The sequence below is a fragment of the Vanellus vanellus genome (genome assembly GCF_965231255.1).
Source record: "Vanellus vanellus genome assembly, chromosome: 7".
NCBI classification, from domain to species: domain Eukaryota; kingdom Metazoa; phylum Chordata; class Aves; order Charadriiformes; family Charadriidae; genus Vanellus; species Vanellus vanellus.
The window spans coordinates 40,058,200-40,076,131 of NC_138912.1; the positions used below are offsets into that span (position 1 = coordinate 40,058,200).

Here is a 17,932-nt window from a genome sequence, read left to right on the forward strand (position 1 = left end):
AACTTTCCTCTTCAGTTACAACACAAAAATACTTTAATACGTTTTGTAGTTAGTTTTTATGAACAAGAGTCTTGGGATCACAGGATAATTCAGGTTATGTGGGATCTCAAGAGGTGATGTAGTTTGAGCCTGTTCCTCAAGCAGGGACAGCTATGGTTGCAGTGAGAATTTAACCATGGAGCAGGTTACTTGGAGCCTTCAAGTATAAAGAGCCATAAAAAGACGTGTTAGTGCGCTTACATAGTGGAAAAAAGAAAACATTTTTATTGATGTTTCATACTTAACTGAGAAAGTTCAGTCTTTGTAATTTCAGCCAGTGAATTGCTTCAGAAATTGTGAAGAGTACTCGAGACATTTCGATACTGATAATATTTTTCAACTAAATTCTGTTGTGAACAAAGATTTTTTTTAGCCGTTATAACATAGGTTTCAAAGAGGCATAACTTCAGCTCATTTAATTATTAATAATAGCGTATAAAATACTGCATTTGAGATGGAATACTTCAGATAGGAAATGTTGCTGTGCTTTGAAATTGTTGAAGCTTTCAGAAAAAAATTTATCCCATGCTGCTTTAAAAGTTGTCTGTCTCAAGGTGATGACTCTTTTCTCTGTTCAACATTGTTCTCTTAAAACTAAGAATGTTTTTCTCCATAGAGATAAGTAAGGCCTGTTAGGTAGCCTGTATTTCAGTAGTGAGTCCGCAGCCTCTGGGATCGGCTCACCTGAAGCAGACAGACAGAAAGGGCCAGAAAGATTCAGCATCTTTCCTACCTTTAACACTGGTCTGGTTCACCCACTGATTGCCATCTCCAGGCCTGGCAGGTCTTTGGCCCGGGGAGACATGCCAAAATGGCTCGCTCTTTCCACTTCTGGCACCTCCAGGAATTTAGAGGTCAGCACATTGGGCAGCAGGACATTTCCCACATGGGATCACACTCTTGCTTGGCATGCAGCAGCCCCAGTCTCTCGGGGAGCAGCATTCCCTCTGTCTGCCTTTCCTTTAATTATGCTGGTATGAATCATTACCTTTCCAAACCCACAAGTTACTGGATTCCTGATCTTCTAGGGACTGAATCTCTTCCTGCTGCAGCCAGGCCAGGCCAGGCCAGGCCAGCGCTGTGTGCCTTGCCTGCTCCGCTCTGCTGTAAACCCCATGGGATATTGGTCTAATACACAGTATACAATATAGCATCGGCCTGCCATTTCCTCCCCCCCCCCCCCCCCCCCCCCCCCCGATGTTGTTTAAAGAAAACTGTCCCCCATCGTCATCTATGAAGTCTGTTGAACACATTTTTGTGTTTGAAAAGACTGTGGTCCCATACACCTTAAATTTTTTGTGGTTTAATGTTTTGGGTTTTTTCTGCTCATTTTTCTGTGTCATTAATAAAGGGTCAAAGAGACTTTCAACAATGTTTCTAAGTAGTTGAGGTTTGTGTATTCTAAGCCTCGAGGCTTATTTAACTGCCTAATGTTGTGTGGTGACAGCCATGTTGACACCTTTTGACTTTTGGGGACTGCTTATTCCATCAAAATTAAGAGAGACCTATTTACGCCTTCACCAAGCAATACGGTTTTCCATTTAGTGGTGTGGCCTGGCTGACACCGTTTCATCACTTTTGCATGCCTTATAATGCTCTTGATTGTTTAAAATGCTTGACTGTGCTTCCCAAGTTGTTATTGTTCTGATTTATAGCCTGGAGCATTAACAGGCTTGTGGTTTTTCTCTGACCTTGGAATAACACGACCTACCACCCGTCACTGTTAACAATGTGGCACAACAAACAATTAAGTGTGCCTTAATTGAGTAGTCAGGAAAATATTTTTATTTCCCTAGTAATGAGACATAGCTGTAGATGGGCAGAAGAACGACGTGAATGAAATGATATATCGAGCTCAAATTGTTTTCACAAATTGTAGTGTGTTTGGATGGGATTTCGAGGCAAGAATTCATGGCTCTGCATTTCAGAGGGAGAAGTTAGAAATAAATATGCATGACTTCTGTTAGAAGAAAGAAAAAGCCTTCTGTGCTATTTATTTTTGGATGTGTGTGTATTTGTCAGTTCATTTCTATAGATAAAACAGGAAGCTCCATTGTATTGTCTAAGTGTGTATTGTGTGATTTAAGCAGAAATCAAACCTTCAAACAAATGCCTAGTCCTGAAAATACTCACCCGGCACTTCAGAAATGTGTTTCTGCCCAAGTTTTGGCAAAAGAGAGCAGCTCAGTGCCTGGTTTATAAAGCCATTTGGGAGTTAGTAATTAGGTATTCTTAAAAATTGCCAGTCATCCAGAGGATGTTCTCAACCTCCCAGGCAGCTACAGCCTTCCTTTTGAATGTGGCTGAAGGAGAGCAACAACAATCATGTCCCTTGTCGCACTCGCTTTGCGGTACTTAGAAAATACCGATGGGGGTTCGTACTCTCTTGTATGTCTTAGACGACCCCAGGTTTACTTAGCCTCTTTTCCCAGACTGTTTTTTAACCACTGAATTACTTGGGAAGTCCAGAAATAGCTGTTGTCCATCTGCTCTTTTGAAGTTCTGCTGTTCAGTCTGAGATTTGCTGGATAGGAAAGATCATAAGCGACCTCACTCTGGGAGTGCTTCTCTGAAAGCCACAAATCCAAGATTGTGCCTGTTGATCTCAGACTGTGCCCGTTTCTTCTACAACGAACACTTCATGAAAAAGTTCAAAATAATTTTAGCGTTGCAGACCCCAAAACTGGTTTGGGGACATGTTTCCTGAGAAGACAGAGGCACCATCAGGTGACCCTTAGAAAAGCATCTGAGAGAGGACTGTTTTCCTGGTGGTCTGGGCTGGCCCAGAGCAGCTGGGTGCCAAATGCAGAGATTGAATTGGCATTTTTTAAGACATTCTGTGTCTTTTTTTTTTTTTTTTTTTTATGCTTCCTATACATGGTTTGGGGTACCCAGCACTGGATTCGACACTCTGATATCAGATGCATAAAAGTGAGACACTGCAATGTTTAACTTTTAAGTGTGGCTAAAATGTTTGTGGGTTTGCAATGTACTCGGTACAGGAGCTTAAATCCATGGAGCTTAGAATTTAGAAACTCTGAAAACCGTCTTCCTGGCTACGATATGCAGAAGTATGGCGTTTGTAGAAGGTCGTGGTAGTCTCTCTCCCTTCCACAACAATCCCTTCAGAAGGACCAACAGTTGAAAACTAGTGTTTGCTCACCTTATAATCTAGTTAAATAATTGCCGTAGGCTGTCAATGAAAGTAGAATAAATGCTGCCATGTTCTTGATCCTAGACAAAGATGTGTCAGAGCAGGGCTGCCTAATAGTCTCTCTGTCCCAGGGGCCATGATGGGTGTGCTTTGTGTAGACACAGGTACCATGCCACGTTCCTCCTCACTGTCTCGTCCCTGGTCAGAGCAGACCAACACTTCCAGAGGGTATTCATCCACTGAGTAAGTAGCCTTATTTCAGGGCACTGCGTTTCATCGTGTAAGTTAGACTTGGCTATTTCAGTCATCTTAGAAGATCACTAATAATTTAGAGCATCTATCTCCTATGACACTTGAATTAATTACCTTCTTTAGAGCAAACAGGTCGCACTAGATCAAGGTAATACAGACAAAGATTTACTACCTGAATAGCATACAGAGAATTAATTAATTACAGTAAATTTTCTGTTACTCCTGTAAATATTACCTGTATCTGCTCCACATCAGTCCCATTATCTGTCAAGATTAACCGTGCATGCCTCTTTCAGTGAATACTCACTGAACAGAGATTTTGTTTACAAAAAGGCTTGTATTGGAAAAAGCTTCTACTTAACTGACCTTTTTGTAATCGGTGAAACAAGATTGCCAAAAAAAATAAAATCAATGGAATGTGTTCATACTGTGGAACTTTAATACTGCCTTAATGTAGCACATTTATTTTGATCTCCTGGTGCAGTGGGAAGGAATAGTTCTTAAATATATGAAAAGGAACAATATAAACAGATAAATGATTTTGTACTTCCTCCTCTAAAGAACTCCCCAAATAATTTCAATCTTTTCAACAATACAAACTGTAACTAAAGAGGAACACTGCCTATTACTATTTTCCTGACAAGTTATGTATTTCATATGAGAAAGCCTTAAAACATTCAGCTGATCTGTAAATTGGTTTGCAAGAGAAGAATTTGTCTGTCCAGATTGCCTCTTCTGTGAGAGAAGGCTTTTCTCTGCACATCAACTCTTTTATTAGGACAAGCTTTAGGACACTCCCAAACTTCCAGTGTTCGTGCATCTTGTCTGCTTGCGTCGCATGGATAATATTCCCCGTAAAGGCTTTGATTTGAAATGCTATAACAGGGAAGGGGTGATTTAAGTAATCCTCATAAAGAAAGAGATTCCTCACAGTTTTCAATCAAAGATTTTGAGTAGATTGTAATTCCGTTTTGAAAGATGACTTTAATTATTTTAAGGTGAGAAACAGTTCTGCACCAAGGATTATTGAAGCATTTTGTATCCCAAAATAAATAAGCTTAAGTAGAACTATGTTAAAATAGATCTTGCAGCAGAGTTCACAATAACAGTAACGTATAGTGTAACACTGAGTATACATGATGCTATTGTGTATATTCAGTAATACTGCAGTCATGAAAGTAAATACCAAGGTTGTGAATTCTAGTTAGACTGGAAAGTGTGAATTGGGCAGACTGTTTTTCAGCCAGCAAAGAGAGCTCGAGAGCAGACACACCTCTTAAAGCTCCCTGCCTTGAACCCCTCTGTAGCCGAACGTGCCTTTTGGACAGATCTTGCAGGTCAGCAGAAACCTCTGTTCCTTTTATGAGAGCAGTGAAGTCTCCGGTCCTAAGTAAATAGATAACCTGTGCAAGAATGTTAGGAGAGTGACAGCTGAAGGCTCTGGCAGCCCATGTTCCTCACCTGTTTTGAAATTCTCAGGTTTGGTTTATGCTGTAAAGACATTGGTAGAGATGCCACAGGTTTATCCATTTCTGAGTAAGACATTGAATCCTGAGCTTTTAGTTTAGACGTAGACCCATTTTTCCACAGCTTTGTCCCTGCCAGGCGTCATGACAAACGTAGCCTGCTTTGTACATTAGCCTCCAAATATGGTAGGTGATGTGTGGCACACAGTATGCTCTAAATTTGGGTTGTTTAGCCTGAGCTATATAGCTTGGGATATAAGCTACCAGCTGCTGCTGGTTGCTCCTGTAGAAACAGCGATGTTTCATTCCTGTGATATTGAGATGCTTTTCTGCTGCTTGAACAGCAGATCAATACTCTTCCCCAAATAGACACGCCGGGTTGTAGCCCTGGCTGTTAAGCGGCCGGTGACTGGTGTAAGAGTGGAGAACCTGTCCTGCCAGTCCCATGAGTTTGTCAAGGACATTTCTTGAACATACACAATTTTCTTTTCCTTTCCCACTGAAGTTCTCATCGTTTTTATTTTCTGTTTGGATGTGTGAGGTTTTAGTTTTGGAGGGTTTCCTCGAGGGACAGCTTTTCTCTTTATCTCCTCCCCAGGCTTTTTCTGATCTTTTTTTCATTAGCGTAATTATTGACAAGCTCCAGCCTTGTCTTTCTCTTCAGCCTTGGTCTCTTCTCTCTCCTAAATTTCTTTGCAGTCCAGCTGGCCATTTCTGCTTTATAACTTGGAGAGGTGTAGAGAGGCAATAGATACCGCATTAAAGTTCTCGTGCCCTACACTGGAAGGAAACAAGGTCTGAGAATCCCTGAGGCGTGCAGCCTTGCTGATAGGAGCAGACTGGAAAAGAATAGCATGGTCCCCCTTCCCCCTGGCACGGTGGACGTTATTTGATGTGGTTATGCAGCTTCTGTGCATTCAAAAAGGTTAGTGACCAAGGCCATAACCAGTTGTGCGCATTTACCCATCAATTTTCTGACTTTGGCGCTTGACTGTCATCCTCCTTTACCGATTGTTATTAGTTTCCCATTAGCAACAACACTCTTCAGGCTGTCACTCTCCTGGAGCGCTGCACTTGGACAGCACGGCAATTTACCTGTTACACAGTACGTGTGTATTTTATTCTGGTCCTTATCACTCCCAGTATTTTAAGATCTGAGCAGCTGTTTCCCCTGTTTGGTAAAGTATCGCTATTATTTTGGATATCATAATTTAAGTGTAGCTTTCTTGAACTGAATATAGATAAGTCCTGATACGTAGATCAGAAGCATTATTTACAGTTTCTTTTTTGATCAGATAAGGCCTTGGGCTTTGCCTCAGATCTTATTATTTGCAAACTACTTATATCTAGAGATGATAGCGTTTGTCTTAGAGTTTGTCTAAATTAATAAACTAGCTTGACATCAGAGCTAAGAATGTTTCCTCTCCAAGGCATAGAATGCTCTCATCAATTCTCAACTTCAATTTAAATGGCAGGCTACAAATAAAATAAGTCACGAGTGAAATTTCCTTCAAATTTATCATCCGTAACATTTGTCAGGGCCTGGAATACTTAGGACAAAAGATATTTGTGGAGGCAATGTAAAATGTTACATTTATTGCTTCGGGAAGAATTATATATGTAAGAACTATTTTAGTGGCCCTAAGAAAGCTATAAATTGCAGCTGCTGATCTTTTGTTTGACTTACGTTTATTATAAAAGAGAAGTAAACACGGTTAGCTTCGGTAATAAATAGGAAATGCCTGATATGAGGCTGTATTACTTTTTTCCCTGCGTGAATTTCCAGTAATAGCCTCAACGCTCATTTCCAAACCATACTTGACAAATCTTTTGTAGAAGTGCCTAGTTTTAAAAGAGCCAGGGCAGTTTTTTAGGTATCCTTACTGTATTATCTTGGTATTTGCATGAGGAGTATTCATTCCATTGATACACAAAACCAGTTGTGAATTAGGTCTCTCTCTTTGGGGAACCACTCAAGTTTGTTTAAATACTTTCATTGGTAATTAAACATATGTCAAGAGCTTTAGCAAAACAGCAGCTCTGTTTCATTAGAGAGGGCTGTTTTACAGTCTCTTTTAGGATTCTCTACAAAACACTCCAACTTTTCATAATTCCTTAAGAAATTTGTGATACTATTTGCTTTCATTCTGAAGTATGTAATGAAAAAAATAGCACATGTACAATCAAGTGGGAGAATTAAAAGATTATATCTGCAACTGATTTTTGTCAATTTGTTTTCTGCAAGCTTTGCAAGGAAAAATCTGCTTTGAAGAGCCAAAGAAAGAGGACAGTAATGTTTGTAGGGAGCTGCGGCATAGGTTCCAGATATATGTTACGGCACTTGAAGTATGAGAACTGATGAACGAAGAGAAATTGAATCTTGAGGCTATGAGATGTGAATTACAGCTATCTCCCCGTACACACACTAACAAGACGAGAAAGCTGGCTTTGCAGAAGTAAACGGGCACCCAATCAGAACTTGACATTAAATATAACTTTTGCGGTCAAAGGCAGGGATTACATTTGTAGCTCCTCATGCTTTTCATTGCTGACTTAAAAATTTTGATGTGATGGGTTGTGACAAAGTTAAAAGCATCACCACCTCTGTGTGTGTGTGATGGAGGTTTCCTTGGCGGAGGAATTTAAGCTAGTGACATAGAAAATGACGTGCCGTTTACGTGGCAGCGGGAGTGATCTCCGGCAGCCGCTGCTACCTGCAGTTGAAAATGGTAGTAAGAAATGAGAGGCTTCTCTAATAGTACAAGAAACTGAGCTTCATACAAAATACAGCGAGCCTTTCTCTGTGTGTTTACTTTCATCCTCTCCGCAGTGCACTTTTTATCCTCAAAGCATGCATTCACTACCTGCGGTCCTTCTCGCCTGTTGATTAGCGTGCCAAATAGTTCCTTGGCTGCTGTAAGAAAGGGTATGACCCATAGTCTGCTTGCTTGCTTGTTTTCTGTTCCGGTGACAGACTGAAAAGAGGTTATGGCTAGCCTTGAACATAACTTCTAAGCGATGATTATTTAGTCAATGTGATTTTAGTGTCGCTGGTGACTTTTTACATTATCCACAGGACAGATGATCATGATATTACCAATACTGCTCTGTGCTGCAGTTGTGAATAAGCCACTGTAATTTATTCTAGTTGTCTAATAAAGGCTGTTTCAGAACAGCACGTTGGTCTTCAGCTGTGGCTTGCGGAGAGCTTAAGCAAATCTTTGGAGCCATCTAATGGGGATATAAAAATGTTGATTTTTATTTAATAATCTTTGATTAAAGCAGTTTCTGACATTAATTGCATCTCAAAGAAAGAAAGGTAGCCAACTGACTACCACTTCATATAAAAGGTTGGCATTGCTCCATCAGTGGGATGTTCTTTCTCAGTTGCAGAGTTTGTTGTTGCCGACTTAAAGGAAGTGAACACGGGGGCATTGCTGCCAACCCAGAGCTTGTTATGAGTGCTTCCCTTGGTGATCCTGCCACCGAATGCATCCGCTTTTGATAGTTTGCTAAAATAGGGACTAATACAAAAATGAGGGTATATTTGAAATGTTGGTCTTATTACCGAATCTTATTTTAGTACCCTTGAAAGTTTAGGAACAGCAAAAAACTCAATTTTACAAAAGAATTGTCCTGTTTGGCATCTCAATAAAATACTATTCCTTCGCAAAAATATTGCTTTTTTAAATTCCTAAGTGGAAGTTTAAGTATGACTTGAGACTCTAACAAGTGGAGCGCTATCTTGTGTGACTATGTTGGATGGCAGGTAAGGTAGGATGCTTAAGGTGAACAAAAGTATTACCATCAATTTGAAAAATACTAAAATTCTTAGATAACAGAAGAGTTGGGAAAGAATTCCAAATGTCTCTTCTCCTACCTCCCTCTCCCTTCTCATAAAATCTGCACAAACTTTCTTTTTTTTCTTGCAAAACTAAGCCAAGCAAAAACTCTTCAATTTTTTCCAATTCTTTTTAGTCTGGGGTTTTAGTCTGACCTGGAATCCCTCAGCATCAATGACAATTTCTACCTTACGTTACAGAACAACCTATAGAATAAGGCAAGAAAGCTTTCACCCTTCGTATGCACAAGCCAGATTGGTAGTTGATTTGCTGCTTTTGTCAGGTAGCTCCTATCGACTGACAAAAAGGCATTAAAAACTTGATTCTTCACGTTGTTATCCAGGGTGTGCTGAGAGCAGGTTCCCAGTACCTGCCTACAGTGTGAAGACAAGCTAGAGCACGTTGTACAGTAAACACTTGCGCTTCATTGTGCTGAATGCTCTCATTTTTTGTCCTCATGAGGAGAAGCTATTGCTTATGTCCAGTCTGAACCTCTCGTTTCAGTTTACACTCATTTTCTCTCCTGACTCTAAGTATTTAGGTGGGGTCTTCTGAGGGCTGAGCAGAGGGGACGATCCCGTCCTTGGATCTCCAGGCTGGTCCCCTGTCCATATAGCTCCTGAGCTTCTGGCCTGCATTGCTGCCAGGGCACGCAGCTTCTCCTGCTCCGCTCGCTGTTTGCCAACGCTCACAGGCCTTTCCCGCAGAGCTTTACCTGCGAGGGGCTCGTTCTTCCCAGGGGCAGGACTGGGCATTTCTCCTTGCTGAATTTCACAGCGTTCCAGTTGGCCCATTTCTCAGCTGGCTGAGGTTCTTCTGAATGGCAGCCCTTGCCCTCCAGCGTATTGACTGTTACCCCCGATTTGGTGTCTTAAAATTCATCTTAAAATCCAGGTTGTGTTAAGTAGAGCTCAGCCTTCCCTGCTGCCTCCACTGTCTCCTTTTAGGTGCAACCTGAGTCTCCTTTGGTACTTCTTCAAATGACCCCTTCTAGACTTATTCCGGTATTTCAGTTAGCTCTGTATTTCTAATATTATTATAGTGATGGGTTTCAAGAAGGCTTGAAGGGAAGAAAAGTTCCCTTTTTTGTTCAAGACATAAAAGTATTGCTGCCGGGTCATGTTGTTAATAGCACGCTTCCGGCGCAGAGTTGCTCAGGTTTAGAAAAACTGTCATTTAGGAGAAGTGCTCATAAGAGTTCCTCATAACGTCTTGCTATGTTTATTTAACATAAGTATGTGAGCCCCTCCCCATTGGCATGCACTTATGGACAAAAGTAATTCACACAGTAATTTTACTTTCAGCACTTGATTCAGAAGTTATTGGATTCAAAGCTGGGTTTTGGCGGCTCTTTGGAGAGTTGCTGTGGATTGATTCAATGGCGTCAGAAGTAAACATGCTGCAGATTGTCAGGCACATCCCATTAAAATTCTCTTGAATGGAAATATTTTTCAAAATGAGAAGTACTCACTGTCTTAAGCCAATGGGTTTTATGCCATATTTCTCGCAGTTTATTAAATCTAAGAGTTTTTATTACTCTGTGTTCTGTAGAATCAAGTTAGCTTCGGAAGATTGATTTACATTCAGTATGCGTTGCATGTCATCACAGCCAACGTTCTGGAGCGTGTTTTGTGTTGACAGTGATGCATAAATTATAAAGTACATTTCCCTTGTATAAGTTGAGTGTGACAATGGCAGTTTCAGAAACAATTAGCAAATAACTGAGCATAAGCAAATATAAGAAGCCAGCCTGAACGCATCTCTTTGAAGATATTCTGTATTTGTTACTTTTTAAGTATTAAGTAGTTACTGTATGGTGCTTATAGTGGAACCGATCCCTTTTCTGCATTTGCATCCATACAAAAACTGTAGAAAAACTCGCTCTGAAGAGCTGTATTGTGCACGGATATTATTTATGCTACTTGGGGGTGCGTTTGGGATCTGCTCTTTTTTGTGCCGGTATCAAGGGGGATCGCTAAGGAAGCCTGCTAGCACGGGTAGCGCCCCAGCGAGTATGCGGGACGCTGTGCAAACACACAAGCCACGTGCAGAGCTGTGAAAAGAGGTGGCTGGCTCCGGTAACGGTGACTGGGCCGCTTGCCAAGCCTGAGGATTTGGAAGGTGAAGGAGATTGACCTGTTACAGGATCTCTCCTGCAGAGAGTAAGTTATCAGATTGAACTGGCGACGGAGCAATGAAAGCATGACCAAATGCTATTAAGATAGTGAGTAGGTTTTGAGTACATTAGTTGCCCTTTGCAAGTGCTTTTCCTGTGTGGCAGATACGAGGAGCTTGCCACCTTAATAAAAATTAGAGGATATTCTGCAGTTGTTGTGGGCGGTTAATGCAAGGACCTGTGAAATGTGTAAATCTGCTTGAGGTTTGTTACATGGGAGGTACCGCACCAGAAGGTGTTTTGGAAAAAGACACCCAAAGATACAGAATACGTTTGGACTTTTTTGTTGTTTTTTTTAAGGGAGGATGGTTACAGGCTTCGCTGTGCAACCTGTGAGGTGCCACTGCCTAACAGGTTGGTTAGTCTTGCGCCTAAAGCAAAGGACTTTTCCGGGGTTACGTCTGCGCTGTGTAATTGCTGTGACTGTAATGTCATATGGATTTCCCCCAACGTAGCTTGACGCAAAGTAGCTCAGTATCAGAAGGCGTCCAGATACGGTTGATTTAATACACTGTGTTTGATTTTATTCCTTACTGTGTTTTTTGCCCAGTAGTGCTTCTCTTCGACCTGGTGGATACAGAGTACTGTTCATTCCTTCACTTTGCAACCCGTGTCACCGGCCACAGAAACTTGCACTATTAGCCTCAGCTCTTCCGTTGTTGTATTTATAGGGTATAAAACAAAGGCACGGGTTTGTTGCTCTTGCCACAGTGTTTAAATTCATGGGGCTCAAACTGAGGTATTTCACCTTGCTGCAAAACTGTTAAACTTGAGAAACAAAGATGTTAAGAGATGCCAATGCTTAGGCGTATCCTGAAGTAACTAATGGCACGAAGCAGCCAGCGTTAGCTGATGTATCTGTTTCCATTATGATCTTAAACTGTAATAAACCTGACGTTACAATTCGCAACGGTACTTGCTGCTATGCTGGATTTGAATTTATGGAGTAAAAGTATCTCTAATAGCAAAGGTGTTAGCATTTGTTGAATTGGTTTAAAATATAATAATGTGTTAATTGCAATACTGTATTAAATACAATGTCGTGGTGGTTTGTGTCTGAAACACTCAGTATATAGGGCCGGTGAAAAGGGGTCTAACTCCAGCTGTAAAGGCTGCAAACAAAGTATTTCACTCTCCAATTGCCTTGATTTGGATAGAAAATTTCAGTAGGGAGCACAAGCGTGTTTTGTTGAAATTTTGTGTGTATTAAATATAGTTAATTACGCTATTCCCACTAGGTGACTCTGTGTTAAAGTTGATGTGCTAATGCTTAACAGCACGTCAGCGTGATGTGGGTGAAGGATGATAGAGAGATCTCCGAGCTGAGGCCTCCTGAGCTCGCCATGGAGCTGTGGTAGCATGACTGTGCCAGCTAAGAGGCTGACTAATCATTTAAGCTAATCATCACAATAGCATGTTTTGATTAGTAAAAGCAGTAATTTCTTTCCACATGTATAGTTCTGGCAAATGTTGGTATTTCTAGCTCTTTTTTTCCCCGCTTAGAATGAAAGATCCTTAAATCCTTAAAATGCTGTGTAAGAAAAAAGATATCTGATGTCCTTTGTGCATCTCTAATACGTTATTCAGTCTGAAGCCTGTTGTGTCTTAGAAGAAAAGAAATATACAAATATGCTCTTCAAATTAATAATGCTTCCTGTTTCATGAAAACATGCCCAAAAAACCTGATCATCTGTTTACCTGTGATTCTGTACTGGATGGGTCTGATACGTAGCAGTAAGGTTGCTGATCAGTTGTCATCTGTGAAATCGTAAAATAAAGGCAATTTATTCATAATGTTATCTTTCTCTGTAGACCTCAACTGCTACTGTTAATATAGTGGTGACGGATGTAAATGACAACGGACCAGTTTTTGATATGTTTCTACCTAAAAACCTGTCTGTACAGGAAGAGGAAGCCAATGCTTTTGTTGGTCAAGTAAGGGTAAGTTACTAACTGCGCAGAGTTAAATTGTTTATTTTATTACCAAAACTGTCCAGACTATTGGGAAAGAGCACAAAATGTACCTTGAACAAACTCACATCAAAAAATGTCCTAGGTTTACGTGCAAGCTCTCTTTTGTCAGTTTATGTTAACAAAGTCATCTTTTGGACCTCAGAATAGAGAATTTATTTTCTTCTTCTCTATTCTTAATAGCTGAAAAGGCTTTTTCATTTAAAAATAGCCCATTAAAAAATTGTCTTTGAAGATACACCACCGTAAAAGCTTGCTTATAACAAATTTACAATGTTACATTATTGCCATGTTTTTATATTCTTACTGATTTCTTTTAAAACATTTTTTTAACGTGCTGAACAAGTGACAGATCTGTATAAAAATTGTCATACATATAGAAAATTTTAAGGCCATTTAAGGGGACAACCAGTCAAACTTTTGATGGAAATAATTGATTACCTGTCATAAAAATCGATTGTGCTTGGGGTGTTGTTAATTTGAGTGATTTGAAGCTGTGTAAATTTTTACAACATATATGGGTCTTCTGGACTGCTGAATGCAGATTCAATCACTTGAAACATACATCACTTTTTTTTTTTTGGCAAAGTCAGTTTTTCCTAACATCAGGTGAAAGAAGAAAGGATGAGTTGGGTTTTATTGAACTGGTAGTTTAATATGTTGTTTCATATTTCCTGCAGTGGTGAGTTAGCACAAAGGTTGGATGCAGTACGAGCTGTAAGTAAAAGATGAATTTGGAAGCAGGGTTTTTTCAGGAATTTAGGTCAAAAATCTGCCTTTCTTTCCAGTAGCAAACTGTATCAGTAGAAAATGGGAGCTCCTCAACTGCCGTGTTAGCAGTACCTTCAAAAGAATAGGACGTTTTGGGTGGCATGGGGACCATACTGGGTAGCATATAACCATAATAACCATGTTTCTTTCCAGATTTGTATTATTAAGACGTCCGTCGGTGTTTCTTGTCTATCACCTTTCTTGATATTTTTATGTTCTTTTTGAGTGAGCTTCAGCCCTTTTCTGGTATTTATAAATTGAAAAAATACTTTTTTGAGATGGGTTTGTATTTCCTTCCGATTTCATTACTTATTCACGAAGTTTGATTTCCTTCAAGTTATACTTTGCGTTTTGTAGGCTGCTTCAGTGCAGTTTCATTTGCACTTATACTGAAGTGGTTCTACATATGCCTATGCTCTGCTGGCTGTGTAACCTGGTAGCGTTAAAGGTGGGTACTGCTCTGAAGCTGTCCAAGCTCAGGTGTAATTTTCAAGGGAAATAACTTTTGTCAGCGTTGATGAAGATTACAGTTTTCCTAAAGCTTAATTTTGTTATGCTAGACTGAAATATCAACTGTGTCAAAGGCTGCTTTGAAGCCTTGGACATATAGAAATTAGGATCCCAGCAATTAAATCAGTTTCCATAAATTGATAAGTTATTGCTTTGGGTTTTGTCATTGTGTTCATTTTTTTACGGTCATTTTTCATTTTGCATCCTAAAATGTACGGACATGATATTTCAAATCAGTACCAAATATCTTTAAAATCCATTTTGTGTTTTGCTGGGTGCCCTCAAGGTGCAATAATATTTTCAAGCACTAGATTGGGTCTATCTTTAGCTTAGATGGAACTATAAAATAAAACAAGTTATTGCATCAGAACCCCTCTCTATCTTATAAATCAGTATAATTTCTAAATTGTGTTGAAATGAAAATGAAATTTAATGAAGCCTTGTGATAGCTTAATCCTAGTTGTGGAAAGACAAAACTGGTTATATCATTTATTGTCGTGTTTATCACCAGTCCTGATTCCCAGTCTCTGGATGGAAAAAGCTTTCTTGTTATAGCACAAATACTGCATATAGCTTCTACTGTTTCATATTCATGAATGAAAATAGATAGCATAGAAAAGAGTGGGCATTTGGGGTTTTTTTCTGGCTTCAGTGAGATACACTGAAATGTTCATCATCCTAATTTCAGTAATCTCTGTTGTTTGAGGATATTCTTGCTTAAAAAGTGAAATAGCTTTTGGTGTGTCATTGTGCTTCACAGTGCATTAGAACCACAGTAGGTATGAGAGAGGTTTCTGTGGGAATACATTTTGTATAGAAGCTGTAACGTGGTTAAAATATAAGGGCCGATTTTAGCAGAAAATAGCCTGGTAAAAGAAGTGTGTTTTCACTACCGAGAATTAAGCCACTGACTGGCTAGCCTGCTTTTCAGAATGTCTTTTACTATATTCATTTCCAACAGAAACCTGAAATCCACCAGAGTAAGCAGTGATATAGATGATTTAAAAAAAAAAGAATGAAAAAACAGCTTTTTTAGAGTCCCTTTCCCTTTTGAATATTGGCTTCGGGAAAAATATAGCAAGAGGTTTTTATCGTGAGACCCAAGAAGATATGGGCCCTGCTACTCATTGAGGGAGAGGACCTGGTGACGAAGGGTAAGGAAAAGGTGCTCAACTACTTCGGTGCCCAAGTACTTCGGTGTCTTAGATTTTTTTTTTTATGCTGGTAAGGTTTGGTATCAGGATCATCAGCTGCCTGCGTCCAGTGACAGTCTGGGAGAGGAAAGCACTACCCACAGTAGAAGATGATAAAGTTGTAGGCTGTTTAAAGAAATAAGGCGTGAGCAGTGATACGGATGCTGAAGGATTGACCAAACGACCTCCAGAGGTCCCTCCAAACCAAATTTATTTTGTTTCTAATTGGCTCACTATCTGAATGTATTTTATAGTGAAATCCGTTACTTTATTCATGCAAGATCCAAGGTCCACCAAAATCAATTATTATATGGTTTGATTATTAGCTATTATTCCTATTATTTTTATTTTTTATTTTTTTACAATTGCCAGTTGACATGATAATGATTCTGGTAAGTCTGGAGGTATATTCTATGATGTCATAAGTAGAAAGGTAAAGCTGTAACAAATTTATCAGTACCTGTATTAAAATGTTAGAAATAGCCTAGATAATATGTCAACAGCTGTTGAAATGTTTTCCCTATTCTTGACTTTCTATATGGGCTTTATCTTTCTTTCCTCTCCTGAGACTGCAAAACTTCATGTCTTTTGTCCGCTCATCCATTCTAAACAAGTGATAAATCACATTCACACCCTTCTTTTGTTCCCCCTCCCCTAATACAGGTAAGGTTCTAGGCAATTTTGGGGTATAAAACAATTAGGTCAAACACTTCCATGAGTAACTCCTGCCACAGACAAGGGATTTCTGTGCTCTCCTTTGTTTTGAGTGGGAAAGTTGGACTTAAAAAGGGATTCCCATAAGGGCTTAGGTAACGTTTGGGAATTTTTTTTCCCAAGGAGATGAAAGATTTCTGTCAAAAGAGGGGGTGGGGGGAGCTTGTTAGGGACAGGGAGGCAGTAGTCACACTCTGAAGTGCGCTCACTCTCCGCCACTCCGATAGCTCTTTGTCTGCCAGCTGGAGTTCCCGAAGGCACCGGCATAGGAGTGCTGCCTGTGGGGATTTGAGGAGCACACTGAAGATTAAAAGAACAAAAGCTAGAAAGGATAAGGCTGAAAGAGTAGCAGATGTATTTCAAATCCCTTTTATTTTACACAGTGTTGTCTAAATTGGGGCAGTCGGAGGTGTATTGGATTCCCTGCTGTTCTTTCATGTCTGATCATGGGGATCCCCCAGCAAGACAGAGGGAGAATTGCTGAATGAAGTTCTTTACAAAGGACCAATAAGGAATAAAAAGCTTCAAATGGGGAACTTGAAAATGAAATTCAGGCGCCTTATTGTCTGTTGCAGTCTAAACCAGCCGAGGTCCTGCTGAAGGCAGGGCATCTGAAAGGTTTGCATTGCACAGTGCAGTGTTTATCAACACCAGGTGCGTAGCAGGTAAAGAAGTGGAGTGAAATTTAGGTGGAGATCAATGTATCGACTGCAAAATCTGCAAAAGGTTCACATTTTTTGTTTCGCCGAAGGCAGTCCCGAGTAGTTTGTTACAGACTTTAAAAATGCAGTCTGTGGTTAAATAAGAAGCTGTTGACCTGATGGGGCCCAGGAGAGGAAACGAATCACTCGACTGAAGTTTTTATTCATCTGTTCTTATATTTACCCCAATTCTTTCACGCACACACATTGTTTGTTTATTGTAGGTGTATTTTTGTGTCACATCAGGGCCGTTTGAAATCTCCAACATGAACATGTTGGTGTCAAGGGGAGATAAGGACATGAAAGGAAATGAGAAGGAAAATACAGATAAAGAATTACACAGTAGTGGACAAACCAAGCCCTAATCTGATGTTCCAGTGTCACTCGACCTTAGATCTTCCCTAAAATGGAGACAGTATAAATAAGCTCCGATATTGAAAATGGTTTGCAAACAGTGTGTAATACCTCTGTCATCTGCTTCTTTTTTTACACGAGGCAAGAAATGCTTAAAGTAAGTTGCTCTTTACAATGAAGCCATTCTACCTATTGGAAAAGCGAGCTTTGGAGAACTTTTTTAGATTTTACTGTACAATGGAAATATTTTTCTTTTTTGTTTACATAACAAATGTAAATTCCTGCCTGTGGTACACATCCAATAGCATCTGTCCACTACAGAACAAAGCAAGGCAAAACTATAAGACAGGTGAGGCAGAGACAACCTGTATGGCACCAGTCTACCGATTCTAGATGTTTAATGGTATAGAAGTGTTTTAAATTCTTTGTGTAAAGAAGCAAACTCTCACTTTTGAACACTAATGAAATTTAATTATGATGCCGGTTTCCAAACAGAGCTTTCTGTCTGTGAATGTCAGTGAATTCTTACAAGCTTCTACTTTCATTTAAATTCCTAAGGTGGTAAACCCTGCAAGTCTCATGATTTAAAGCCCAGTTGAAATTTCACAGATGTCATTAAGGCTTATTGTGTTTGACTAAATGACCTCTGGACATCCTTTGCAACTACATGATTCTGTGTTTCTGTATACAGGAAAACTGCTTCAAATGCTGATGAGGTATTACATGAAAATATTTTGTTGTTAAAAGTCTAGAAAGTAATCTCGCTTTACCTAAATCACGATTGTCATG

The 17,932-nt window shown here is 39.8% G+C and overlaps 1 protein-coding gene across 4 annotated transcripts in view; it reads left to right on the plus strand.

Moving 5' to 3' along the window:
- The window catches only part of PCDH15 (protocadherin related 15), a gene marked incomplete at both ends in the record, with an annotated part of 369,409 nt that overhangs the window by 210,956 nt on the left and 140,521 nt on the right, over positions 1-17,932 (plus strand). For all 4 annotated transcript variants that reach the window (XM_082486051.1, XM_082486048.1, XM_082486050.1 and 1 more), the window contains one exon: positions 12,742-12,870. In XM_082486051.1, coding sequence (XP_082342177.1) covers positions 12,742-12,870 — 129 coding nt within the window. The remainder of the gene's footprint in view (positions 1-12,741; positions 12,871-17,932) is intronic.